Source organism: Myotis lucifugus, unplaced genomic scaffold (assembly GCF_000147115.1).
Source record: "Myotis lucifugus unplaced genomic scaffold, Myoluc2.0 scaffold_27, whole genome shotgun sequence".
Taxonomy (NCBI): Eukaryota; Metazoa; Chordata; class Mammalia; order Chiroptera; family Vespertilionidae; genus Myotis; species Myotis lucifugus.
Window position 1 is genome coordinate 354415 of NW_005871075.1, and position 27180 is coordinate 381594.

A 27180-nucleotide genomic window follows, 5' to 3' on the forward strand; every position below is an offset into this window, starting at 1 on the left:
TGTGACAGGGGGCTATCTGTGACAGGGGGGCACTTGTGACAGGGGGGTACCTGTGACAGGGGGGCACTTGTGACAGGGGGTACCTGTGACAGGGGGGCACTTGTGACGGGGGGCACCTGTGACAAGGAGGCACCTGTGACAGGGGGTAACTGTGACAGGGGGGCACCTGTGACAGGGGGTAACTGTGACAGGGGGGCACCTGTGACAAGGAGGCACCTGTGACAGGGGGTAACTGTGACAGGGGGGCACCTGTGACAGGGGGGCACCTGTGACAGGGGGGCACCTGTGACAAGGAGGCACCTGTGACAGGGGGTAACTGTGACAGGGGGGCACCTGTGACAGGGGGGCACCTGTGACAGGGGGTAACTGTGACATGGGTACAGGGTGGACGAGCGGACTGTGACACAGGAGTAGGATTTAAAGGGACACCAGGAGCTTGGTGAGCAAGATAAATAATATGTAAATGTGGTACTTTAAAAAACGTAAAGTAATGTAAAGAAACCCATGATGAGCAAAATACTAACGTTTTAAACAAAGACAAGAGGAGGAGCAGTGCTGTGCAAAGCTGTTTTGGAGCCTGTGGCAAAATGGGTATTTGGTTCATCGTGGGTTCTTTGAATTAACTTTGATTTTTACAAATGATTGCATTAAGAATTAAAATTGCTCATAGTGAGTTTTTTGGGGGCCCCTTAAATTTTGCACCCATGTTGTGGGGGCTCACTGGTGGTGGGCGGAGCGAGGACAGAGCTGCTGCCTCCCTGGTCTTGTGCAGGAATGCTGGGACTGTGGGCTCTTCCTGCAGGAGGAGCAGGCCGGCTCTGCCCCAGGGCAGCGGGCGCCGCTGCGACTGGTCTTGAAGAATGTGGAGAGTTCACGTGGGTGCTGGTCTTTTCTCTGAATATACACATTAGGGGTTTCTAAGGGACCTGGATAATACACACACACATACACACACGTGTACATATGTATATGTACAGGGTGGGGCAAAAGTAGGTTTACAGTTGTGAGTATTCAAAGCACAGTTTATTCTTATATTATTCAACTAGAGGCCCGGTGCACGAAATTCATGCATGGTAGGGTCCCTAGGCCTGGCTAGTGATCAGGACCGATCTGTGGGGCGACTGGCGGGGTGATCGGGGCCCATGCTCACACCCGCCTTGGCTGGCCTGGCGCCGCCTGCTCGCTGGCCCCACTCCTCATTGCCACGGTCGGGGCCTGCAGGGTGTGGGCAGCTCCTGCATTGAGTGTCTGCCCCCCTGGTGGTCAGTGCATGTCATAGTGACCAGTTGTTCCACCGTTCATTTGATTTGCATATTAGCATTTTGTTATATAGGATTATTGTATTATTTTCCATACAAACAACTGTAAACCTACTTTTGCCCTACCCTGTATGTGAGTGCATGCCACACACACACACACAAAAGCTACGAGAAGGTGTTTCCTACACCCACTCCCTAGTGGAAGGAAACAGGCCGAGTGCTCCGCAGTTCCCCCTCGCCGCGGGGTGCAGTGTGGGTTCACAGCCAGGGGAAGCTAGAGCCTCCTGGAGCGCCCCCACCCACCCCCGTTTCCTGAGAATTACTAGTGGTGCCGAGTCACTGGTTTAGGATTGCAGCCTCGCCAAGATTTCATTCCTGGCCTTGTCACTCCTCGGCTTCTCAGTGTCTATATCATGACTGAGGACATGAACAGAAACTGAGCAAATGCTGTGCTTTCTAAATTCCAGCTTTGGCAGAGTCGAAGCTGGTGGTTTTTTGTGGTTAGTGCCGAGTCTCCTGTGGCCCTTTCTGGGCAAACAGGGTTGGTTCAAGGGGCAGACAGATGATGCTTGGTCCACCCTCAATGCGTGACTGGCTGGGTCGGGGGCGGGCGTAAAGGAAGACTGTGCTCAGCTCGCATGTCTTACAGCCTTTCTTTGTAACCCCGACAAGGTCTGCTGAGAACAGACCCAGTCCCCGAGGCTGGAGAGGATGCTGCTGCCACGATCAGTGTCACGGAGACCCTGTCCGAGGAGGAGCAAGAAGAGCTGAGGAGCGAGCTTGCAAAGGTAGGGGAGCATTCCCTCTGGAACTTGCACTTAAAGCAAAGCGCCGTTTGGTTTTCTGAAGCCCTTGGTAACATCTTACAGTCATTTCCGAGGGAGAGAAAGCAGCGTGTGTTCACTTGTCCTAGAGCGGGAAGAGCAGGTAGAAGAGAGAGAATCACTTGGTTTTTGCACGAGGGAAGGTATATATGGGTAACGTGGGTCTGGAAGGAGGGTGATGAGAAATGGATGAGACGGGTCTTCCTACGTTTAATACCCTTGGCTTTTTGTCTGCATCCATGACTTTGTTCTACCCTGGGCTGTGGTTTGGATGTAGGCACCTTTGAACTCTCTCTCTCTCTCTCTCTCTCTCTCTCTCTCACAAAATTAACCATTTATAGTGCACAGTTCAGTGGTGTTTAGCACAGTCACGATGTCATGCAACTGCCACTTCTGTCTAGTTCCAAGCATTTCTAGCACCCCCAGAGGAGACCCACATTCATTAAGCGGGCACCCCCAGGGCCTCCCTCAGACCCTGCTGATCTGTTTCTATGGATTAACCTGTTCTGGATATTTCATAGAAATAGACTTTTTTGACACGCGACCTTGTCCCTGGTGTCCGCCGTTCAGCATGTTCGTGGGCGTCCTCCTCCTGTCGCATGTGTTGGTTCTTCACTGCTTTTCATGACTGGATGATATTCCATCCTCTGATTCTGCCGTATTTTGTTTACCCATTCATCCATCCGTGGACATTTGGGTGTTTCCACTGTTTGACTCACAGATACTGAGGCACATTTGTGTAAAAGGACTTGTTTGCGTACCTAATTTCAATGCTTTTAGCTATAAACTTGGAGATGCTGTGTCATATGGTTATTCCACAGGACTCTTTGGGGAGCCATCAAAACTGTTTTCCCCAGCAGGGACACCATTTCACATGCCCATCAGTACATCCTTGTGGCCAGCGTTTGCCATTTTCTGTCTTTTTTATTATAACCATCCTAGTGAGTATTAAGTGATATCTCGTTGTGGTTTTGATGCTGTTTCACTAGTGACCAATGCTATTGAGCATCTTTTCTTGGGCTTATTAGCCATTTGCGTATATTCTTTAGAGAAATGTATATTCTGATCCTTTGCCCAGTTTTTCAAAAAATTTTTTTGGTCTTTTTGTTGTTGAGATAAGAGCTCTTTATGAGATTTGCAAGAAAGTGTGTGATTTTCAGATGTTTCCTCCCCTTCTATATGTTGCCTTTTCTTTTTCTTCATAGTGTCTTATTGCACAGAAGTTTCACATTTTGATGAAGTCCAGTTTATTTTCTCTTTAATTGCTGGTGTTATATCTAAGAACTTATTTCCAAAACTCAGATCATGAAGATTTATCCGTGTTTTTTTCTAAGACTCTTAGAGCGTATATTTAAGCCTTTGATCTATTTTGAGTTAATTTCTGTATATGGTTTGTTGGCGTACAATTGTTCCTAGTACTATTCTCTTTTAATCTGTAAGGTCAGTAGTGATGTTGCCACTTTCATTTCTGATTTTAGTTATCTGTGACTTCACTTTCATTTTTTGTCATTCCAGCGAAAGGCTTGTTAATTTTGTTGATTTCTTTAAAGAACCAGTGGGTTCCTTGATCTTCTCTGTTGTTTGTCTGTTCTCTGTTTCATTTACCTTCACTCTTATTGTTATTATTCCCTTCCTTCTGCTAGCTCTGGGTTTGGTTGTCTTTTCTTTTCTTTTTTTTCTAGTCCCGTAAGCTATACTATCACATTGATTTGAGTCTTGCTGTTACCTACATGTAGGCCTTTAGAGCTGTCAGGTTCCTTTGGCGCACCCCTTCCCTGCGCCCCGTAAGTCTTGTGTTGTGGTTTTGTCCATCTTGACCTAGATAAGATGGACAAGTTCCTAAAAACACATAAATGGTCATAACTGATCCTCCAAAAACACAGAAAACCTGAACAGACCCACAACATGTAAAGAGATTATATCAGTAATCAAACAAACCTCCCAAAAAAGTACCAGACCAGATGGTTTTACTGGTGGATTTTACCAAACATTGGAAGAATGAATGCCAGTGAATTCTCCCACAAAAGAAAAGAGGTGAAGCCTTCCTCACTCATTCTAAAAGGCGGGACTAGCCTGATCCGAAAATGAGACCCATGTCAGCCTCGCCGTGTCCTGCCTGTGCTCGGCTTCCTCACCGAGGTCTTTCCCGCTCTGCGCCCGGGTGCCTCAGTGTCTCAGCCAGAGACTCGAGAGAGGCCTCGATGAGCCAGGCACCTCCTCACACCAGGCACCTCACTGTTGTTGGCCACACGGGGGGCCGCCGTCCTTGGAGCCGGGCCCGCTTCCCACCACCTCCCTAAGGCTGGTCAGTCAGCACCAGGCCCACAGGGACGTCCATGGGGACCGGCCGCTCAGGGAGACAGTGTGATTTCTTTATGGCTGTGGCTTTGGCAGGCACTGGGGTGACGTTTCCCATACAAACACGTATGGTATATGCAGAGAGGGTGGATGTTGTGCATGTTTTGGTGGGAGATGGAGATTCGCTTGAGTTGAGTTTGCAAATACTGGGTTTTACAGGCATTCGAGGAGCAATGTCCAGCAAGACATGTGGGCCAGAGGTCAGGCGAGGGGTATTAGGATGATGTGAATATTACCTGTGTGGAGGTTTGAGTCCTAAGCCTGGGAGACAGCTGAGTGAGGACGTACAGGGACAGGGGAGAGGGTGCAGGACCGCTGAGGGCACGGCCACATGGAAATAGCGGGAGAAGAAAGAGAAGCCTCACAGGAGAGAGGAGCACATCACCATTTATTTAACAGCGTAGCATATGTTATATAGCAAGAGACAGATACAGTGGTCAAACAGCGTTTCGAAATGACGTGAGGATTTGGAGTACAGTTTTGCACTAACAACCTTACCTCGTCGAATGACCTTGCTGTGTTCTCACCCCAACCTCTTCCTGCAGGTGGAAGAGGAGATCCAGACTCTGTCTCAGGTGCTGGCCGCGAAGGAGAAGCACCTGGCGGAGATCAAGCGGAAGCTGGGGATCAGCTCCCTCCAGGAGCTCCGGCAGAACATTGCCAAAGGGTGGCAGGACGTGACCGCGACGCCTGCGTAAGTCCCCTGGACCACACGCTGGTCTGGAGAATTAAAGGGCGCCTTTGCCCCTTTTGTCTGGGGAGGGACTAGAAAGGCAGCGAGGACGGTTCTGCAGCTTGTCTTTGTGCTAAGCCGAGCCCTTTCCCCTAGTTCTCAAGTGTACCTGACTCTCCTGTGACTTCGGCCTTTCAGACTGTTGCAGGGACTAGAAAGAAAACCAGCCTCAACATGAGTCAAGGAAATATCGTTTAAGTTCCAAAAGCGTTAGGTGTTGACTTGCCAGATCCGCACATGGCATTTAGTTCTCGGAGTAACGGGATAGAGTGGGTGGTGAGAGAACTCTGGACCAGGAGATGGGACCAGGGAAGTCGCGAGTCACATACCTGTCAGAAAGGGGGAGGCAGGGTCCTTCTGCCCTGCTCTCCACTTCCCAGGAGACTTGCGGGTCAGCACCTCTGACACGTGCTGGCGGCAGAGGCCCGCCCCTTTATCTTTTCGTCATTTGGATCACGGGATGCATTTGGTTTCCGACACGAGGAGGAGCTCAAGTCTAGCAATAGATTCCGAGCTGTGCTCTCTGTCACCTGCACTCAGTCCCACCTGCTGAGCTGGGACCCGCAGCAGCGAGGCCCACTGATCTGACATGACTGCACCAGGGTGCCCACCCCCAGGGCCCCCTTTCTGCCCAGACATGGAGGCAGTGGGGAGACACGCAGGAAACCGTTAAACTGCGTTTGTTTTTCATATCGATCGCAAAGGGGTCGTTCTTTCCTATAATGTGGATTCTGGACCCCTTTGCTGTGGGTACCGTATCCTTTTGTTTTGTTGCTGTTTTCCCCTTTGCTAATCCCTGGGGAGACGAGAGAGGGAGGCAGTGAGTCATCCCTGGGTGTCCCAGCCAACAAACATCACAGTCGGGTGTCACGGTTATTCTAAATATCGGACCTTGAGGTTCTCTGGTGAGAGTCCACCAGCCCTTATCTGGTGGCTCTGCAGACGTGCAGCATTCGGCTATTCTGTATGCTCATTCGGTTCATTTGGATAATAAAGTGCACGTGGCCGACCTTGCTTCTGGCCCCTTTTTAGGAGAGAAACTGGTAGAAAGTGTGTGAGGAATTTGATTTCATTTTTGTTTCGTTTGGCTTACCTGGCAAAGGCAAGGGTAAGAGGTGTCCTTTCTTTCAGCCTCTGGCTCATTGTCATTGTTGCTCCGGGACTACTTTTAGCCCTCGCTCTAACCTTGCCCTTCCCAGGCCTCTGTCCTTCTGGCTGTCCGGGCAACGCAGAAGGTTGTGTCCACAGTGATTGTTAAGGATTTGGATGCTGCAATGAGGCCTACCGGTGGTTGGGAAGGATTTTAGATGCTCTAGAAATAAAGGTTTGCTTACTTTTCTTTGATCTGTTCTGTTATACTTCCATGCAGATACAAAAAGACGTCTGAAACCTTGTCTCAAGCCGGACAGAAAGCATCGGCTGCTTTTGCATCGGTGGGCTCGGTCATCACCAAGAAGCTGGAAGACGTAAAGTACGTCCTGTTTTTTCTGGCTCATTCTGTGGCTGAGGCAGATGGCAATGTGCTGTGGGTGCCTCAGTGCCCCGGGTCTGATTCCTGGTAACCCTGGATTCTGTGCCCGGGCAGCGGCACGCCTTCAAACCAGGCCCTGCAGGTCCCCCAGGCCTGGCCCTCTAACCTTTAGGTATAGTGTTCACAGTAATCACCTTATGAATTCATTTAAAGTTCTTGAACAATTCTGGTTGTGAACTTTTGTCCTTTGAGTCCTTCCTGATCATATGGAGTTAGTATGCCCCTGTGGTCGCAAGTTGTAGTCGTGGGCCGAGTGTGGTATCTCCCTGGGGGTGAGTCCAGGAGCACCAGAACGCATGTGTGGCCTGAGACCTGCCTTGCCTTCTCCGTGGTGCGTTTTCACACAGCAGTGACACTGTAGCATGCTCACCTGTGCACGGCTATGCACTAATTTATAAGCCGTATCTGTGTTCCTGCTTATGCCCAAATCTTGATTTTGCACTGTTGCTTTTTATTTTGCATTTCTGTTGAGTCTGCAGAATTTTCCTGGCCATGTTGATAAACCCGCTTCCCATGTGTGCCCCCACCGCGTGGATTAGAGTAGCACTGGGAAGGGTGGATGTGGCTTTAATTGGCTGTGCTTCTGTTGGCATGAATGACTTGTTTTAAAAACAAAACCCTTAGATTGCACGGCTCTGTGCTCTTCATTTGTGGGGACAGATTTTACAACCAGAATTTTGTTGGCTGGACAACTTTGGCAATCCGGGTATTAGTAGCCTTTGTACGCAGAACGCCAAAGAACTTGCTCTTTGCATTTGTTCTGCCGTTGTCTTGAGCATAAGGTGATGAGTGCAGCGTCCTTGAACCTGCTCACGATGACAGACCCCTGTCATGCTCTCAGCTCCTGTCGTGCTGTGTGGCATTTCAGAATCCAGCTCAAACCTGACTTTGGAAAAGGGGGTGATTGAATTGTTTTAGATTTACCCGAACTTCCTTTCTTTTTTAATGCTGGCTCTGGCTTCTTGCAGATTGCAAGCCTTTTCCCACTCCTTTAGGTAAGGAGCGTCCGCACCGTCAGGCGGCTCAGCTGTCGTCTGACGCGTGTGCTTCCTTAGGTTGTGGTGCCGAGTTGGATGGTCGTGTTCGTCCGCTGCCTGACTTTCTTGCATTTGGAATACTTTTCTCTCTGGTGCTGTTCCTGTGTTTTAAGGGAGGGTTTCTTGTAGACCATGGGTAATGAATTGAAAGAAGTGTTGGACATTGTGGTTCAAGGGCTGTGCATATGATTTTGACATTTCTTTTTTACTTTCATTTTTTTAAAGAAACCTCTGCCATGGTGTGCAGAATCCCTCCCTTCTAACATCTGACTTTGTTTGGTGCTTTCATTTCTTTGGTTCCCTCATAAGGATGTGTCTGCCTGCTCCCACGTGCACTCGTGCCGGCCTGGCTCACACTGGCAGTTTCCGTCTCCTACAGCGCACTCCGAGTGTTCTTTATGTATGTGGCAAACTATACATACGATAAAATGTGTGTATGGTAAAACACACATAAGATAAAATATGCTATTTCTCTGCACTTTTTAGTACCTATTTTACTAGCTTAAAGTTTTTACTATTACTTCTTTTCTGTCGTTATATTATTTAACTGTGCACACAGGGACGTTTCCGGGGCGTTAAAGGAAAACTAAAGTCTATTGGGCCAAAAGGGAAAGCCCATCAAAAAGATGTCAGGCCAGACGGTGCCTTCCAGAAGGAGCCACCGCGATGCTGAGGGCACCGCTCGCCTGCCCGTACAGATGGCTAAGCATTAGTCAGGAGGCCAGGGTGGAGGGGTCCCCCGAGTGCAGGCAGAAGGCTGAGTGGTCGCCATCTCTGTCCTGCTCATGCGAACGGTCTTCTCGGTCACTCGCTATCCAGCTGTTTGTCATCTTAAGCAAACGGGACTTATGGCCGAGGCCCTTCTGTCCTGGGGACACAGCCCTGCAGGTCAGAGTAAATGACAGGGATAAATGAAGTCTAAATATTGAACCATATAAAGCTAAAATTGTGCTTTAAAAAAGCAAGAAGTCAGTGATAAGGGATTCTGTATCTTCAGTGTTCAATTAAAAATGGTCTAAGTCAGTGGTCGGCAAACTGCGGCTCGCGAGCCACATGCGGCTCTTTGGCCCCTTGAGTGTGGCCACGAAGTTTCAATCTCACTGTACGTGCGCGCCCGCACATGGTATTTTGTGGAAGAGCCACACTCAAGGGGCCTCAGTTTGCCGACCACTGGTCTAAGTGATAGAGACTAAAGAAAAAAATACAAAAAGTCAATGAAAACAAGAACTGGTTCTCTGAAAAGATAAACAAGATTGATGAACTATTAGCCAGACTCACCAAGAAACAAAGAGAGAGGACCCAAATAAACAAAATCAGGAACAAAAGTGGAGAAGTAACCACTGACACCACAGAAATACAAAGGATTGTAAGAAAATACTATGAACCACTATGTGCCAACAAACTGGACAATGTGGATGAAATGGAAAAATTCCTAGAAAAATACAATTTTCCAAAACTCAATCAGGAAGAATCAGAAAACCTGAATAGTCCAGTAACAACTGATGAAATAGAAGCAGTAATCAAAAAAACTCTCAGCAGATGAAAGCCTGGGTTTGCATGGCTTCACAGGAGAGTTTTACCAGACAGTCAAAGAAGAACTAACACCTATACTTCTTAAACTATTCCAAAAAATCCAAGAGGAAGGAACACTTCCAAGCTCTTTTTATAAACCCAGCATTATCCTAATTCTAAAACCAGATAAAGACACTACACAGAAAGAGAATACAGGCCAATATCCCTGATGAACATAGATGCTAAAATCCTCAACAAAATATAAGCAAATCAGATCCAGCATTACATTAGAAAGATCCTACACCATGACCAGTGGGATTTATTCCAGAGATGCAAGGCTGGTACAATATCCACAAATCAATAAACATGACACATCACATAAACAAATGGAAAGACAAAAATCACATTATCATATCAAAAGATGCAGGAAAAGCATTTGACAAATTCCAATACCCATATTTGATAAATCCAATACCCATATTCTCAGCAAAGTGGGAATAGAGGGAGTATATCTCAACATGATAAAGACCATATATGACAGACCTACAGCCAACATCAGACTGAATGGGCAAAAACTAAAGTCATTTTCCCTAAGAACAGGAGCAAGACAGGGATGTCCACTTTCACCACTCCTGTTCAACATAGCACTGGAAGTGCTAGCCATAGCGATCAGACAAGAAGAAGAAATAAAAGGCATCCAAATTGGAAGGGAGGAAGTAAAACTCATTATTCTCAGATGACATGATATTGTAAAGTAGAAAACTCTAAAGACTCCACCAAAGAACTACTAGACTTAAAGAATTTGGCAGTGTAGCAGGATACAAAATCAACACCCCAAAATCGATGGCTTTTTTAGAATAATGAATTCTCAAAGAGAAACTAAACAAACAATCCCTTTTACCATTGCAACAAAAAAATTAAGATACTTAGGAATAAACTTAACCAAGGAGGTAAAAGACTTGTACTTGGAAAACTATAAGACATTGAAAAAAGAGATAGAGGGAGTTATAAACAAGTAGAAGAGTATACTGTGTTCATGGATTGGTTGAATTAACATCATTAAAATGTCTTTACTATGCTAAGCAATCTGTAGATTCAATGCAATCCCCATTAAAATACCAACAGCATATTTCACAGATTGAGAACAAATAGTCCAAAAATTTATATGGAACCAAAAAAGACCCTGAATAGCTGCAGCAATCTTGAGAAAGAAGAACAAAGTTGGAGGAATCACAATACCATATATCAAGTTATACTGCAAAGCCACCGTAATCAGAACAGCCTGGTACTGGCACAAGAACAGGAAGATAGATCAATGGAACAGAACAGAGACCCCAGAAATCTACCCAAGCCATTACACTCAATATTTGACAAAGGAGGCAAGAGCATACAATGGAGTCAAGACAGTCTCTTCAGTAAATGGTGTTGGGAAAATTGTACAGATACATGTAAAAAATAAAACTAGACCACCAACTTACACCATACACAAGAATAAACTCAAAATGGATAAAATACTTAAACATAAGATGGGAAACCATAAAAATCTTAGATACCAGACATATCTCATAGCAATATATTTACTGATACAGCTCCTAGGACAATGGAAACTAAGGAGAAAATAAATAAATGGACTACATTAAAATAAAAAGCTGCACAGCAAAAGAAACCATCAACAAAACAAGAAAGCCCAGTGCATGGGAGAACATATTTGCCAATGTTAATCCGATATGGGTTTAATCTCCAAAACTTATAGGGAACTCATACAACTTAACAAGTAAGACAAACCATCCAATAAAAAAAATGGGCAAAGGACCTAAATAGACACTTCTCCAAAGTGGACAGACAGAAGGTCAAGAGACATATGAAAACACGCTCAAAGTCACTGATCTATCAGAGAGATGCAAATCAAAACAACAATGAGGTACCATCTCATACCTGTCAGAATGGCTATCATCAACAAACGACAAGTGCTGGTGAGGTTGTGGAGAAAAAGGATCCCTCGTGCACTGCTGGTGGGAACGCAGACTGGTGCAGCCATTGGGGAAAACAGTATGGAGTTTCCTCAAAAATTAAAAATGGAACTCCCATTTGACCCAGTAATTCCACTTTTAGGAATATATCCCAAGAAATCAGAAACACCAATCAGAAAGAATATATGCACCCCTGTGTTTATAGCAGCACAATTACAATAGCTAAGATTTGGAAACAGCCTAAGTGCCCATTAGCAGATGAGTGGATTAAAAAACTGTGGTACATCTACACATGGAATACTATGCAGCTATGAAAAAGAAAGTCTATCATTTGTAACAGCATGGATGGACCTGGAGAGCATCATGCTAAGTGAAATAAGCCAGCCGGAGAAAGATAAATATCACATGGTCTCACTCATTTGTAGAATATAATAAACAACATAAACTAATGAACAAAAATAGATCCAGAGACACAGAAGACTGTCCAACCTCAGAGGGAAGGCAGGGGGTGGGGGTGGGGGTAAGAGATCAACCAAAGGGCTTGTATGCATGCATGTAAACATAACCAATGGACACAGACAGCAGGGGGGTGAGGGCCTGTGCTGGGGTGTGGGAGCAGGCTGGGAGAGGTCAATGGGGGATAAAAGAGACCTATGTAATACTTTCAACAATAAAGATTTTAGAGTGCTCAGGGAAGACAAACAATCCAGTCAAAAAATGGGCAAAGGACCTAAAGAGACTCTTCTCCCAAGTGGACATACAGATGCCAAGAGACATATGAAAAAATGCTCAAAGTCACTGATGTATGCAGTAGTAAAAAAGAATCTCTTACCCTCTGAGACAGCATGGAGGGATCTGGAGAGTATCGTGCTAGTGAAATAAGTCAGAGAAAGACAAGTATCACATGATCTCACTCAATGTGGAATCTAAGTATCAAAATAAACTGGTGACGGAGTGGAGCCAGGCACATGGAAGCATGGAGTAGAGTGCGGAATCTCAGAGGGAAGGCAGGGAGGGTGGGCGGGTGTGTGGTAGTAATCAACCAAAGACCTTGTATGCATATATGCATAACCCATGGACACAGACAATACAGTGGTGAAGGCCTGGGGGCTGCGGGCGCGGGGGCTGGAGGGTGTCAGTGGGGGAGGACATGTGTAATACTTTCAACAATAAAGATTTTTAAAAAATGGTCTAGTGCTTCAGGTAGTGGTTTCGACAGTTTTCTCTAAAGCTATGTGAGTCCTAATACATATTCAGTCCCATCCTCCATCCTGCAAACATCCAGGTGGCTGTTGGGGGCAGGTCCAAAGCACAGCCACTCACCCATCTGGTTCCTTTGGGAAGAACTTGAACATCTTGGTGGATGGAGCGGGAGGAGAGTGGGGCCTGGCAAGGAGCTGGGAATGGAGAGCTCTGTTCCTACCTGGTTACAGACAGTGTTAGATGTGATCTGAACACAGACCTGAAAGCCTGTGGTGCTCTGGAGAAATGACGTTGAGCACTGTTCTCGTTCTACTTTGGAAAGAGCCAGCGAATGCATGAGGGGGAGCCCCATGCCGCCTCAGCGCTTCACCGGAAAGGCACTGAGTGTCGCTGCTCCTCTCCAGCGCCACCCGCAATCCCTTCTCTCAGCTTTAAAAGAACATTACTGAGCTGATGTGCTCCTCCTTTGCCAGCCCTGTCTTTAATGATCTATTGCATGCCAGTATGTGGAAGTTAAAGTAAGGCTTTTGATTAAAATTTGGAAATGAGAGCAATAAGATTGTCTTTTGAAAGCTAACTAAATTTGATAATTCTTACAGATTAAAACTTGGGGAAAGTCATTTAAAAAATAATTTCTAGGTCAAGAAGTCCTGACTGTAATCTGATTTAATGTGTTCATCTAGAATAGAAAACATGTGAAAACATACCTAACAGGAAACATATGTAAAGAAAAACACATCTTTTATTTATTTTTTAAAAAATATATTTTTATTGATTTCAGAGAGGAAGGGAGAGGGAGAGAGATAGAAACTTCAACAATGAGAGAGAATCATTGATTGGCTGCCTCCTGCACGCCCCCTACTGTGGATTGAGCCTGCAACCCAGGCATGTGCCCTTGACTGGAATCGAACCCAGAACCCTTTGGTCTGCAGGCCAATGCTCTACCCACTGAGCCAAACCAGCTAGGGCAAAACCACATCTTTTAAATCAGTGAGTTGCAGAGGCAAATACAAGCCATGTGCCCGAGGACCCTTCAGGGAGAGGGAGCTGGGATAGTTTCTCTCGCAGCAGCAGGCATTTTCTGGACGTAGGCGCCCCTGGAGTGGCCGGTTAATCCTGTTAAGTCCCCTTTGTGCTGGCTCCTTGCTCACCCAGAGGACAGGGGCAGGCATCTCAGTCTGCAGGAATTGTGGGAATTCTGCTGAATGGAATTGTTAAGCTCAGCAGCAGTTTTTATTTTATGTGGTCAATCAATAAATTAGCACTTGGGATTTGGATATCTGTCTTAAGCCTTGACCTGGTGTGGGGGAGAAGGGGGGAGGAGAGATCTGTTTTTGACGCCCTGAGAGGCAGGTGCAGTGAGGGAGGGAGGCGGTGAGGAGTGTTAGCCGGGAGGCCCTCTGGGGACGGCCAGCTTTCCCGTTGGCGAGTTCAGATCCAGCCTCTCGTTTGCTTACCTTCTGCATGTATGTGCTTAGCACTGACTCTTGCTTTAATGTTTTGAGAAAAATACATTAAACCACCCCTTGGTTCTGGTGATGAACATCGATGTTAGAGTTTTTAATAGCGTATATAATAATTCAGTAGCCTTATTAGCAAGTATTTTTGGTATACATAAGAGGAAGTGCTAATTTGTCTTTATTTCCAAAGGAGATTTCCTTTTTTTTTTTAAACATGTTTTTTTATATAAACCTATAGCTATTTTTTACTTGTATTGGGCTCCTCTGCGTTCTTGCAGCTGGCACCTGGTCCCCAAAATGTCTTCCTGGACATTTGAGCTCAAGTATCTGCCACTGACTGACAGCGGCTGAGTGTCCTGATCACAGCCTCTCTGGACGAGAATCCCAATCGTCTGAGCTCTTTTTTCCATTCAGTCCAAACAGTTTGTACATCACCAGGAGGGTAGCTATGGTCCAGGTGTCAGCTGGCCGAAGTGGCAGTGTGGCTGTTTGGCTGTAGGCAGCTTTTTTAGGGTCCCCAGGAGGGGCCAGTAACATCTGGAGTCCTTCTATTGATTTTTATTAATTTCTATCCTTCAAATATGGATCCAACATCAAGCAGGCAAAGAATGAGCAGATTTCTCTCAGAATAGATTCCCACCGTTCTAGGACAGAGAATGCTGTGTGGGTCTTTTCCTGTGTTACGAAGGCATTAAGTCTGAAGATGTCCAAGTGGTTGGTTTACTCATTATCTTGACTACACCAGCTGCCAGCATATCTTGGTTTATATCAAGATCATACTTCATATTATTACATATTAATGCAAAGCTAGTTTTGGGGAGCTACACTGGAAACACGTTGTCACTTGTAACAGCTCAGTCTTTGAGAAAATTAAATCTCTCTCTCTCTCTCTCTCTCTCTCTCTCTCTCTCTCTCTCTCACACACACACACACACACACACACACACACACGATTTTTAAAAAGGAATAGAGAATTAATACCTTAACCAAAGGAAATTATTTACCAAAAATGCTGTCAGAGTGTTCTAAGCCCAGTAACAGCATCAGCAGGATTCCTAACTGTGAGCCCAGGAAAGGCCTTCTTGTGAGGTGGCCTCTGTGGGAGGCGGCTGAGAGGAGGTGACCTGGACCCTGAGCGGTCAGTGAACGCATTGCCCTTGAATAAGAAGTTGGTCCTAGTCAAACAGGGGCCGAATGTTATGTGAATGACCATTAAGAACATTTCATTTAATTGATGTGAAATACAAGTGTCTCTTACTTAGAAAACTGGTGTGACTACTACCAAGGAGGCATATGTAAATCACTTAACATCACCAAATAGGTGATTCGTTTTGAACTTTCCTGTTCTGGTGACAAATAATACGTGGGAGAAAGATGGCCGAGGAGCCCTCCCCTGGCCTGGCTTGTATGTGTGTACCTGTATGTGTGCGCACTGATTTTTGAGGGGAGGTGGTGAACATTAACTTGGGAGTCCCAAAGACCTGGGTTCCATTTTTTTAAAAAATATATTTTTTTTATTGATTTCAGAGAGGAAGGGAGAGAGAGATAGAAACATCAATGATGAGAGAGAACCATTGATCAGCTGCCTTCTGCACGCTCTCTACTGGGGATCGCGCCTGCAATTGGACATGTGCCCTGACCGGGAATCCAACTATGACCTCCTTGTTCAGAGGTCAACACTCAACCACTGAGCCAAACCGACTGGGTGATCTGGGTTTCACTCTTGATTCCGCCGTGACCTTGTACTTCTGAGCCGGGTGCTTGATGCCCAACAGATGCAATTTCCACCAATGCTGTAAACATGCAGGGTTGAATTGTTGGCTGTTAACTTCTGGCTCAGGAGTAGAAGTACATATTAGAGTAACTTTGACCCCCTCCACCTCAAAAAGTAGATAATTCTTCACAGTGCCACAGGAACGTGCTTCTAAAAGCCGACTTCTGTTTGTTTTTCATGTCTCATCACCCGTGTACTAACTTCATTTTTCTCTTTTTAATGCTGCCTTAGTATACGCTCCATTCAGCATTCAATTAGCATGCCCGCTATGAGGTAAAGTATATTTTTACAAAGTGTTGTTGGTCTTCTGCTTTCTCAGTCTTTGTTGAGATGATCACCAGGAACTTTCTGAAGTGGAAGCCAGAGTTCTCCCTAAACAAGCCGCTGCTTTAGGCTCTGGGTCAGTTTTCGGCTGCTCCTCCTATCACGATAGGATGGGTGTGAGAGCTCCATTAAATGCTGTGATTTCTTTAAAAAAAACAATTATTTGTTTTATTTTGTAAATCTATTGTTTTATATCTGAAATCCGTTTCATTGAAAATATGACCATGACTCATCAAATAAACCCTTTCTTCTCACAAATGCCGGTGCCTGGACCTCTGTCCATTGTAGCTTAGTCACACTCCCCTTTCTCCACCCTCCGTTTCCAGGTCCCTCATCCCACAGGGACGTTTGGAACCACCCGTGACTTAATTCTGTCCTTTTTCATCAGGATGCCCTTGCAAATCCTACATGTCAGGGCCTCACCTACCTCCCTAGAGAGGCAGGTGGAGGGTCTCCAACAGCCTGTTTGGCTTCACTGGCAGTGGGCAGCAGAACCACCTGGAGGGCTTGTTAAGGGCCCCCTGCTTGCCACCCCCCGCCCCGCTAGAGTTTCTCATTTTGTCCGCCTAGGGTGGACAGGTTGTCCGCATTGTGAACAGGTTGCCTAGAGCTACAGATGCAGCTAGTCAGGGACCACACTTTGAGACTGGCTGCTGATGGGCACTGTGCAAGGAGGAAGGCCCTGTCCCCTCCCTCACCTTCATCTTGGTGGCAGGAAGGATATTCGAGGTTGGGTGGATAGTAACATGCAGCCACCCTGATGGGAGTGACCAAGGCACTACGATCCCCCTGGATGAATGTGGATGGGCCTGAAGGTGTGGGAGGGGCTCTCCATGGCGCAGAGCTTCTGCCCCGGGGCAGCTTTGTGCAGAGGCTGAGCCAGGTTTCTGGGCTCCTTCCTCCTCTATTATGAAGCCCCCTGGGGAGCTGATCCCTGTTACAGGACCGCCTCCGGTTGGCGTGTCCTGCTTGATGATGTGGATTCACGCAGGAGTCGTGCCAGGCAACGTGTGGACTTAAACGCGAGTTCCAGAGCGTGGTGCCTTAGCCAGGCTAAACTGACTGCGTGACACGTTGGTTGGGGAAGTGACAAGAGTTGGTGTGTTACCTGACCAGTTGGTGTGTTACCACACATGCACTTGACTGTATCTCCGTTTATATGTCTTAGACTGGCTTTGTTCCTGGGCCAAAAGCATCACTGTAGAAATCTTAGAATAGAAGTGGACAGTTTTCCACAATACACCTGTGTGTGCGCCTGCACGCCTGTGGGGTCGACAGAGATACCTGTTCCTTTGCTGAGAGTAATGGCTAAGAGGAATACAGTCAACTAATGATGGTTTCAACATTTGTGGCTTTCTTTTTTTACTATATATATATTTTTTTCTCTCCATAGAAACTCCCCAACTTTCAAATCATTTGAAGAGAAGGTTGAAAACTTAAAGGCAAGTAGAGAGGTGAACATGGTTTTTTTGTTATCTTGTTTGCTGTCTGAACTCTCTTTGGTGTGGGTAGATTACTATTTTAAAGAACTTTAATAACTTTATTATTTACATGATTAATACATTTAAGGTGATCAGTTTTAATCAGTGTTTTGAGTGTACGTTGTAGCATGGTAGCATCCTAAATGCTGAAAAGAAATGTGTAATTTCTTAGAGACAGCTAAGTGTGTTTCATGATGTCTCTTTCTTTTTGAACTTCTTAAAAAGTCTAAAGTAGGGGGGACCAAGCCTGCCGGCGGTGATTTCGGAGACGTCTTGAATTCGACTGCCAGTGCTAGTGCCACGGCCACGGAGCCTCTTCCAGAGCAGACCCAGGCGGGCCCGTGAGGTCCTGCCACTGTCCTGCACCACTGCCAGATGCTGCCAGCGAGACCCAAGCACATCTTGTCAGCCTTCATCGCCGTGAATTCCCACCCCACGTGCTTTCATTTCGCCTTATGTATTCCTTTGACTAAATAGTCTGTGGGTTAAACAAAATAAAAATATCTTCACCTCTGTCCCTGGGAAACACCCTTCAATGTGCCTTTCAGGCCCTTGACGTAGGAAGCACCATTACACAAACACGGGTGGTACCCGGGGACCCTTGCTAGGATGATTGGAGAAGCGGCAGGCTGTCAGCATGGCTTTCCTGCTTCCCCAAATCGCTTTGGATCTGGGATGCCAGTTTGGTCTTTGTCTTCTATATCATTTTCTTTTCCTCCTTTTTCAAACCTCTTTAAGTTTTCTGAATCCTGGTTATTAAAAGTCTTGGCATAATTTCCTTCACCTCCAAGGGAAGAACTACCAGCTGCAGACATTGTGGAGTAGACATTGTTTGGTGTGAGGTTATCTTATATCTTGGGTGCCTGAAGACAGAAAACTAAGTACATCAGTTCTACATCCCACTAGTTATCTATATATATAAAAGCCTAAGCAACCCTTATGACCGAATGACCGGAACAACCGGTCGACCAGTCACTGTGACGTGTACTGACCACCAGGGGGCAGACGCTCAACGCAGGAGCTGCCCCCTGGTAGTCAGTGCGCTCTCACAGCCAACCTCCCATGGTCCCTCCCCCTGTTTTTCCCCCCGGCCAGCAGGCCCCGATCGGCCATGATCGCCGGCCAGGCCTAGGGACCCCACCCATGCATGAATTCGTGCACCGGGCCTCTAGTTATTTTATAAGTGACAATATGTACAGTAATTCAAACTCCTTAGTGACTGGAGAGGGACCCCACATCCTTGTCACCATTTGTGACAGTAATCATTTCAGTGCACTGGTTCTTATGCCACTTACATCACCCTGTTTTTCACTGGATTAAAGTTGTGTTTCAGAGTATGCAGGATAACATTCTGAATCAAGCATGTTGTATTATCAGTAGGTTGATAAAGGAACACTCTCTTCAAATAATCAATTCAAAAGCCAGAAGTTTTTTAGACCTAGTTAGAGGTAAAAATGCTAAAATCAGTCACATTAGGGAAATCATTCCTGTCTTCATTTAATTCATTTCCCACCATTTAAAAATAAGAAGCACACAGAGTTATCTAATATAAGTTGAACAGATTTTATACTAAGGGGTTGGTGATAACTCCACAGGATTTAATGCATTAATAAAAATCAACTCACCATTTTCTACTGACATGTTTTCAGTGTGTTAGAAATTATTACATGATTCTGCAGACATTGTGCCCTGCTTCAAGCACTGCGTGTCAGGACTGAGTGCACCAAATACTCTGGAAGGAACTGCATGGAGGCATGTGCTCTGTTAATTGTAACAGCTACTGATTCGTCACCACTACCTTTTCCTTCTGCTGTGTATGGTTATGGCCTACAATGTTGTATTTGTTATTTATCAAGTTGTGATAGTTTTATTATTGTTTATGCCAGATGTTAATTGCCAAGCTTGGAGTGACCTAAAGCGTTATTAAAAAGCATGGCTAGCTTCACTTGGACAGAAATTATCTTAGGAAACCACATTTGAAAATGCACAAGTGTTGACTGTTCTCAAGTAACATGCTGCCCGTCTTGATTATTAGAGCTTGTTAGCACTTTAGATACAATAGGAACTCTGCTCTATTATGTGTAAAAAGCTTAATAAATTCTGTATGCCAATAGTATAGATCTCGATATTACTATGAGACCAATGGTCTGCAAACAGCTTGCTGTATTAAATAATCAGTGGGTGTCTATGCTAAAAAAGGGGGGTGTTGTGTTTTACCATCCCCTTTAAATCATTACTTAATGGGATTAGGCTAACATATTATAAATTATTTCCTTATAGAGGATTTAAGGCGAAGGTCATTGCAGCATTGTCCCTGGGGAGATCTGTAGAAATATGTTTCTTTTTTAAATAGAAATATTGTGGTTACTCAGCATAACTGTTAAGTTATATTTTTCTACCAACTATGTCATCTTTAAGTTTTTTATCACAATACCTTTTCATCATGTTGTTTCTTGAGCATCCTGCTGTTACTATCTTCTCAACAAGGCAAAGTGGAGTAAGACGGCAACTTTTTAGTTAAGTGAAATATCCTCAAGTCTCGTTAGCTTATGCAGAGAAGTGATAGAAATGGGGTAGAAATGGGGTGGGTGTGCCGGGGTATAGGCGATGGCTGTGACAGGAGAAATCAGAGAATCACTACACTTAATCTAAAAATGATTTAATCTATTGCATAGTAAGTTGCCTCTTAAAGTAGTCAAAGTAGGGGGAGGGTGAATTTAGAAAAATAGACATGGATTTGGAAATATTCAAAGTGGTCTTTGTGAGGATTCCATGTTATGAACTCACAGTTCCCTCTGTTGTGTTTTATGTTTGACACTAAGAAAACAGCAACTTGAGAGCAAACTCTCAGATATTCAAGGATTCAAGAAGCTTCAGAGGAGAAAATCACCTCTGAAGTGTCCCCTTCTTACAAAGGAACTGTCTTTGGTGTATGGAGTTTGTGGGAATAAACAAAGAATTCTTTTGCTTATGAGGCCAAAGTAATCACTGGGAGAGAACTCACTGGATTATCATCTTGGTAACTCAAACTACTGAAATAGAGAAACAAGCATGTTTAATTTGGGGTCACTATTTCTGGATCTGTTAATCAAGAAATGCACACTGTCTATTTTTCTTTTGTATAGCATTTGAAAACAATAAAAATTCTATACTTTGGGTTTGGGTCGTCTTATATATGTCACCTCAGGTGGGACAGCTTCTCTCCAGACCCTCCACGTCCTGGACATGGAGAAACACAAGCAGCTACCAAACAAAACTGAATCAGTGACTCCAACGGGAGGCTGCGTGCTGTCCACCCAGAGCCTTTGCAGGTGGATGTGTGTGTATGTGCCAGAGCGGGTGCTGGGGAAGGCCCTGTCAGGATCACATCGATTTCTCGTTTCTTTTTAAAAATAATTTTATTGAGGTATAATTGACATACCAGAATGACTCAAATTTAAGAGAGAGGAAGGGAGAGAGATAGAGAGTTAGAAACATCGATGAGAGAGAAACATCGATCAGCTGCCTCCTGCACACCTCCCACTGGGGATGTGCCCGCAACCCAGGTACATGCCCTTGACCAGAATCGAACCTGGGACCTTTTAGTCCGCAAGCCGACGCTCTATCCACTGAGCCAAACTAGTTTCAGCATTGAGGTATAATTGACATACCAGAATGACTCAAATTTAAGGGTACAGTTTAATGTTTCAACATATGTACACATTCACCAAATCACCACCACAATCGACACAGTGGACACTACCCGTTGCTCCCCTCACTGGTTTCCTGTGCCCTTTTGTTACCTCTCCCTCAGGCCCCTCTTCTCCTTGATCTGCTTTTTGTCACTCGTTTGCGTTTTCTGGAATCCTTTATAAATTGGATCATACTGTACACATTTCTTTATAGCTCTGAAAACCCAGGTGAAAAATCATATTTTTGCCCTGAGGAGACATTTGTCTACTAACTAGTGACTGTCCCCTTGTGATTTGATTAATTATAGGGACTATGTGAGGTTACAGTTACTATAAAGCAGTATCACTTTTTAAAATATTTTTTATTGATTTCAGAGAGGAAGGGAGAGAAACATCAATGATGAGAGAGCATCATCGATTGGCTGCCTCCTGCACGCCCCCTACTGGGGGTCATGCCCTTGACCGGAATCGAACCCAGGACCCTTCAATCCACAGGCCGACGCTCTATCCACTGAGCCAAGCCAACTAGGGCAAGCAGTATCAACTTTCAAGTAAACTTGCAACCTTAGATTTCACAATTTTCATATTGTCCTCATTCTGAAATACAAATGAACCAAAACTAAGGTAAAATAACTCACTGCATTGGTAAGCCACCCGAGGGTGGGGTCTGCATATGCCTGTCACCTGCCAGGATTTCATATTTAGAGAAAAGCTATAAGGCAACTAAAATCCTTGCCAACTCTCATATGTAATTTTGATGTTACTTAGTGAGATTGGCCGGTAGTGGTTATTTTAATGTGGTTTTCCTAGAATACAGCAAAAAACAATTTTGTTGTTTGAATTTTTTTTTAGAGAAATGTTTATCCTGCTATTTTTATTTTTTTAATATATTTTATTGATTTTTTACAGAGAGGAAGGGAGAGAGATAGAGAGTTAGAAACATCGATGAGAGAGAAACATCGATCAGCCGCCTCCTGCACATCTCCCACTGGGGATGTGCCCGCAACCCAGGTACATGCCCTTGACCGGAATCGAACCTGGGACCCCCCCCAGTCCGCAGGCCAACGCTCTATCCACTGAGCCAAACCGGTTTCGGCTGTTTGAATATTTTTAAGTGGGTAATATCTTTCATTTTAACACTCCATTTCAACGTGCTTTAAAGTCTCCCTCTTGGTTTCTAGGGGAGACTTTTTCAGTTTGCCTATTTCCTGGTATTCTCTTCTTTCAACTCCTTAAATGCTATGCCTGTCCCCACTCATCTTCTACATGAACTCCCTAATGATCGTATTCTCTATGGCTGAAAAGACTTGAGATACTAACATCTCCCCATTGTATGGCTAGCCCTGTCCTTTCCCCCAGGTTTTCATGCAAGCTTAAGAGGCATGCATTTCTGATCACCTCCGTGTTGCCACTAGTAGTCACTATTGAGCTTTCAGTAAGTGCTGGCATTGTATGCTCATTTCCTTTAATATTTTACCCAAGGATGTGGCAGCATCACCTTTTCATAGATGAGATCACAGCCAGGGGGTGTGGAGCCAGGACTTGAACTACTTCCTATTCACTTTCCTTGCCATTGGCCATCTCTAATGTTTTTACAAAGCTTACCAACTACTTGCAAGCGATAGGGGGAACAGCCTATATAATAAAGAACGAGTGGCTCCAGGGGTAGAGCAGGGTCAGAATCTGATGAAGACACTGCATCAGAGCTGATGCTACGATTGGTGCTTGAACAGGCAAGGACCGTGTGCGGATACCTCCATGCTGATATGCCCATCCTCCCATTTGATGCTCTGATGCTGTACCAAAGGCAGAGAACTTAGCACAACTTGAAATCAGCTGATACAAACTCACTCATATATTAAAAACTTGAAGATTTGTCCCAATACCTGTTAGAATCCTCAAGGAATTTATCATCTGGCTGAGGCAGAACAGGAACACAGTACATCTGTTATTTAAGAGCTGGGATATTACTAATCCCATTTGTCCTGTAGATACTGATGTAGGTTTACACACATTTCCTTAAATTTAACACAGGGTCTAATAATTTGGTTTTACCAGTGAGGGAATCAAATTAACATTAAGTTGGGTTGCCTGCGGTCAAGATTAGTCCAGACTAGATTTAAGGGTTCTTTTAAATTTTAATTTTTATTGATTTCAGAGAGGGAGGGAGAGGGAGAATCATTGATCGGCTGCCTCCTACATGCCCCCCACTGGGGATGGAGCTGGCAACCCGAGCATGTGCCTTGACCAAAATCGAACCCGGGACCTGTCCGCAGGCTGATGCTCTGTCCACTGAGCCAAATTGGCTAGGGTGAATTAAGGGTTTTTAAGGTCACAGGCCAATGTTCATTGTAAGTTACCACACTTCTCCCTAAAGTAGAAGGAAAGAGCAACAGCCATACAGAATAATGCAAAATGTCTTATGCAAGATGCAAGTAATGGCCAAGGGAAATACATGGTTTAAGTGCCCTGAAGGAAGAACTCACCTGGAGTGGAATTTAAGCCCCTTAACTGAGTTTGTAAGGATTACCTTACAGTTGGCTAATAATGTCTGTAAATATGCGATTCATACAGTTATGCACCATCCCGAGGTTAGTTTACTTCTGGTGTTTTGTATTTTGTCTGACCGTGCAGTTGAGAACATAAAGGCATTATTAAAACAGGGCTGTCTCACAGAAAAATCCCTCCTGTCAAAGTGCCTGCAAGTAAACTGGGAAGGGTGCTTGCCGTCTCCTCTCAAAATCACTAATTACAGATAAGTAATTACAGAACTAATTAATATGATTGTTGGGCAGAAGATGGTTGGGCAGCTTAATTCGTAAACACTTGTTCAATATGGGATTGGGCTCGGCTTTGAAGAGTGTGGACAAAACCTGTGAATTAACATCGGGGGATAAACTCGGAGAAAAATCACGAGTGAGGGTGGGGTCTCCGGTGGCGCATATTTAAGCCCATTCCGGAGCCTCAATCCCTAGGAGGGCCTAGGAGGGATGTAAGGTGTGGGGATGACAAGCGGGTCTCGGGAAGCCTCGTGTTGGTGAACGTGGGCGGACCGGCCGCAGGACAGGCAGAGATGGAGCAGGGTTTCACAGATGTCCGAGGCCGGTGTCGGCCGTCCAACAGCGAAATGGGGGCGCAGACGCTGAACAAAATTACTGTAAGTCCATCCATGGCGTATTAAATGCCCAGTGGCATAGCGAATACCCCGGGAGCCCGACCGTGCGTATTTGGGGTCCGACAAAGACCCGAAGAGCGGTGGGGGCCGAGCCTTGCGGCCACCTGGGCACACGCGCAGGCGGCGGGACAGCGTGTGCAGCGGGACCAGGCCCACGCGATGCCTGGGAGGGCGAAACTCCCAGGGCGAAAACGCTGTCCCCGCTGAACGAAGCGGACCGCGGCCAGCACCGGACCTCCCGCCACGGACTAGTCCAGCCAGGTTCCCGGCTCGCCTCCAACTCCGCGCATGCGCTGGCTACCCCGCGCCCCGCCCGCAGGTAGTGCTGTGCGGAAGTGGGCGGGGCGACGGAAGCCCCGCCCGTGACCTGCGCGCTGGCGGAGAGGTTGAAGGTCAGAGGTTCAGTCTGGAGCCGTCATGGCGGCGCTGTGTCGGCCCCGTGCCGTGACTGCCGAGAGTCGTTTCCTGCGCGTGTTCCTCTTCTCTCGGCCCTATGGAGGCTCGGGCGCTGAGAGTGGCTCCGGGAGCCAGAGTTCCGAGTCCACGGAGGACAGAGCGCGCCCCGGCGGCTTCGCGAGCGCTCTGGAGCGGCACTCGGAGTTGCAGCGAAAGGCGGAGCTCGGGCGGTCCCGGGTGAGTCGCGGGAGCTGGTGCCAGTGACGTGGGAGGCGGGGCTTGAAGGGGGCGGAGCCCGGGGCGGGGGCGGGCCTGGCGCGGGGAATGGAGCGCGGAGCCGGGGCGAGCCCGGGATGGGGGCGGGGCTGAGGTCCTAGGCGGGGCCTGTGGGCGGGGCTGGCTTGCTTCTTGGCCCACTGGACACTTTGAACAGAGCGCGCGCTGTTGTAGTTTCTCCTCCTTTTGTGCAGCATTTACATGTTGGACCTTGCGCGTGTATTCTGATGCGGGCTGGGGCGACCCCTGGACTCGGAGGCGAATCGGACTCACACCGGCGAGGCTGGGCTCTCTGCTTGTCTTGTAGCTCCAGTGCGGTCCTTGGGCAAAACAATCTAAGCTGTCAGGGCCTCACTTTTCTGTAAATGACAAGAAAAAAATTCCCATCTGACTCAGGCAATACTTTTGTAAATACGATAGAATTACTAGAGATGAAATGGAAGAAGTAAACATAAATGCAAGCCAGATTTTAAAAAATTATTAGATTAAGCAGACGTGAAATTGGATGTGTGGCAAGGTTAAGTTATATTTTTTTAAAAACTCAGTTTCCCTACTTATTATCTCGTTGGGGTCCAGTACCAAACAGCTCAGAGACTGGGGGTGTCCTGGGTTATAGGAAGAACTGACTGGCATCCAGCACAGGGCTGTCTCCCAGTCTGTGGGCTCTCAGTGAGTGTTTGCTGAAGGGATGGATGAATGAATGAATAGTACACATAGTGCATACTTGAACTCCAACTGAGATATATGTGTGTGACTGCTCAAAAACAGTTGTACAAGTGCGAATAGTACAGTTATGAGCTCATCCACAATATTAATTGATCAAAAACAATTGTAAGAGTAATAAGATAACTGAACATACACTTGTTTGAATTTTAACGTTAATTGGAAGTGCTTTCCTGACTTATGTTTATGATGAGGAATATGAGCAGTTCTTAGGTGTTGAGAGTCAACTTTGTGAGAGGGCTTTCACTTTACTTTTTGAAATTTCTAGACCTTTTTAATTGAAGAGTGTCCTGAGATTACAAGATGAATAAAATTCCTCTTTATTGTGTGGTCAAGATTAAAATTCTTTATTGTTGAAAGTATTACAGGTGTCCCCTTTTTCCCCCCATTGACTCCCTCCAGCCGGTCCCCCCTGCCCTAACCGCCCCATTAGTACCATCCTGTAGGATGGGGCTGAGGGCGTGCTCCCTAAGGCCACAGGTAGCCTGAGATTCTGGGTGCCCATCCAGTGGGTGAGTCAGGGATGGGCCCGCCAACCACTTTCTTTTCTCGCCCTTGCAGATCACCTCCACCTAGAAGCAACTGAGAGCAGCTGGCTCCAGCTGGCGGGTTGTGTGATCAAGATTTTTTGGGGGGAAAAAATTAATTTTACAAAGTAATATTTGCCTACTTTAAAAAGAATTTAAATAGCACTGAAGGTTATTGTGGGATATGTAAAAGCTCCCTTTTCTCTTTTACTCATTTTCTCAAGGCTGGAGGGTGTATTGTTTAAATTTTTAAAATTTTTATGGTCTTTTTAAATAAAATCTTTATTGTAGAGAGTATTACTCATATCCCACTTCCCCCCCACCCCCATTCCCCCCTCCACCTGGTTCCTGCCCCACCCCAGGCCCTCACCACCATATTGTCTATGTCCGTAGGTAATTCATATATGCATATAAGTTCTTTGGTTAATCTCTTCCCACCTTCTCCTCCGCCCTTCCCTCTGAAATTCCTCAGTTTGATCCATGTTTCTATGCCTTTGGTTCTATTTTATTTATCAGTTTATTTTGTTCATTAGATTCCTTGTTCGTTTATTTTGATTTTTAGATTCAATTGTTGATAGATATGCATCTACCAGAGGCCTGGTGCATGAAATTAGTGCACTGGTGGAGGGGGAACCCTCAACCCGGCCTGGCCCTCTCGCAGACAGGGACCTCTCAGGGGATGTCCACCTGCTGGCTTAAGCCCGATCCTCGGTAAGGATCGGGCTTAAGCCGGCAATCAGACATCCCTCTTGTAGTCCAGGGCTGTTGCAGTCCAGGACCCCTCGCTCCTTACCGCTCTCCTGCAACAGAGGCAGGAGAAGCTCCCGCCACCACCACTGCACTCGCCCGCCGGGAGCCCGGCTTCTGGCTGAGTGGCGCTCCCCCCGTGGGAGCACACTGACCACCAGGGGGCGGCTCCTGTGTTGATAACCTGCCCCCCGGTGGT

The 27180-nt window shown here is 46.0% G+C and overlaps 2 protein-coding genes across 11 annotated transcripts in view; both read left to right on the plus strand.

Annotated features, from left to right (window-relative positions):
• The window catches only part of TPD52 (tumor protein D52), a 69731-nt gene extending 51748 nt beyond the window's left edge, over positions 1-17983 (plus strand). For 4 of the 7 annotated variants that reach the window (XM_023751914.1, XM_023751915.1, XM_023751916.1 and 1 more), the window contains exons 2-7: positions 1932-2047; positions 4987-5135; positions 6544-6645; positions 15893-15934; positions 17379-17439; positions 17692-17983. In XM_023751914.1, the coding sequence (XP_023607682.1) occupies positions 1932-2047; positions 4987-5135; positions 6544-6645; positions 15893-15934; positions 17379-17439; positions 17692-17811 (590 nt within the window). In that variant the 3' untranslated portion in view covers positions 17812-17983. The remainder of the gene's footprint in view (positions 1-1931; positions 2048-4986; positions 5136-6543; positions 6646-15892; positions 15935-17378; positions 17440-17691) is intronic. The other 3 variants (XM_014453663.2, XM_014453664.2, XM_006086283.3) reach the window with 3 other exon arrangements.
• Positions 17984-24553: 6570 nt separating this feature from the next.
• Positions 24554-27180, plus strand: part of MRPS28 (mitochondrial ribosomal protein S28) — a 103926-nt gene continuing 101299 nt past the window's right edge. Inside the window, exon 1 of one of the 4 annotated variants that reach the window (XM_023751918.1) lies at positions 24554-24945. In XM_023751918.1, the coding sequence (XP_023607686.1) occupies positions 24730-24945 (216 nt within the window). In that variant the 5' untranslated portion in view covers positions 24554-24729. The remainder of the gene's footprint in view (positions 24946-27180) is intronic. The other 3 variants (XM_014453666.2, XM_023751917.1, XM_006086284.3) reach the window with 3 other exon arrangements.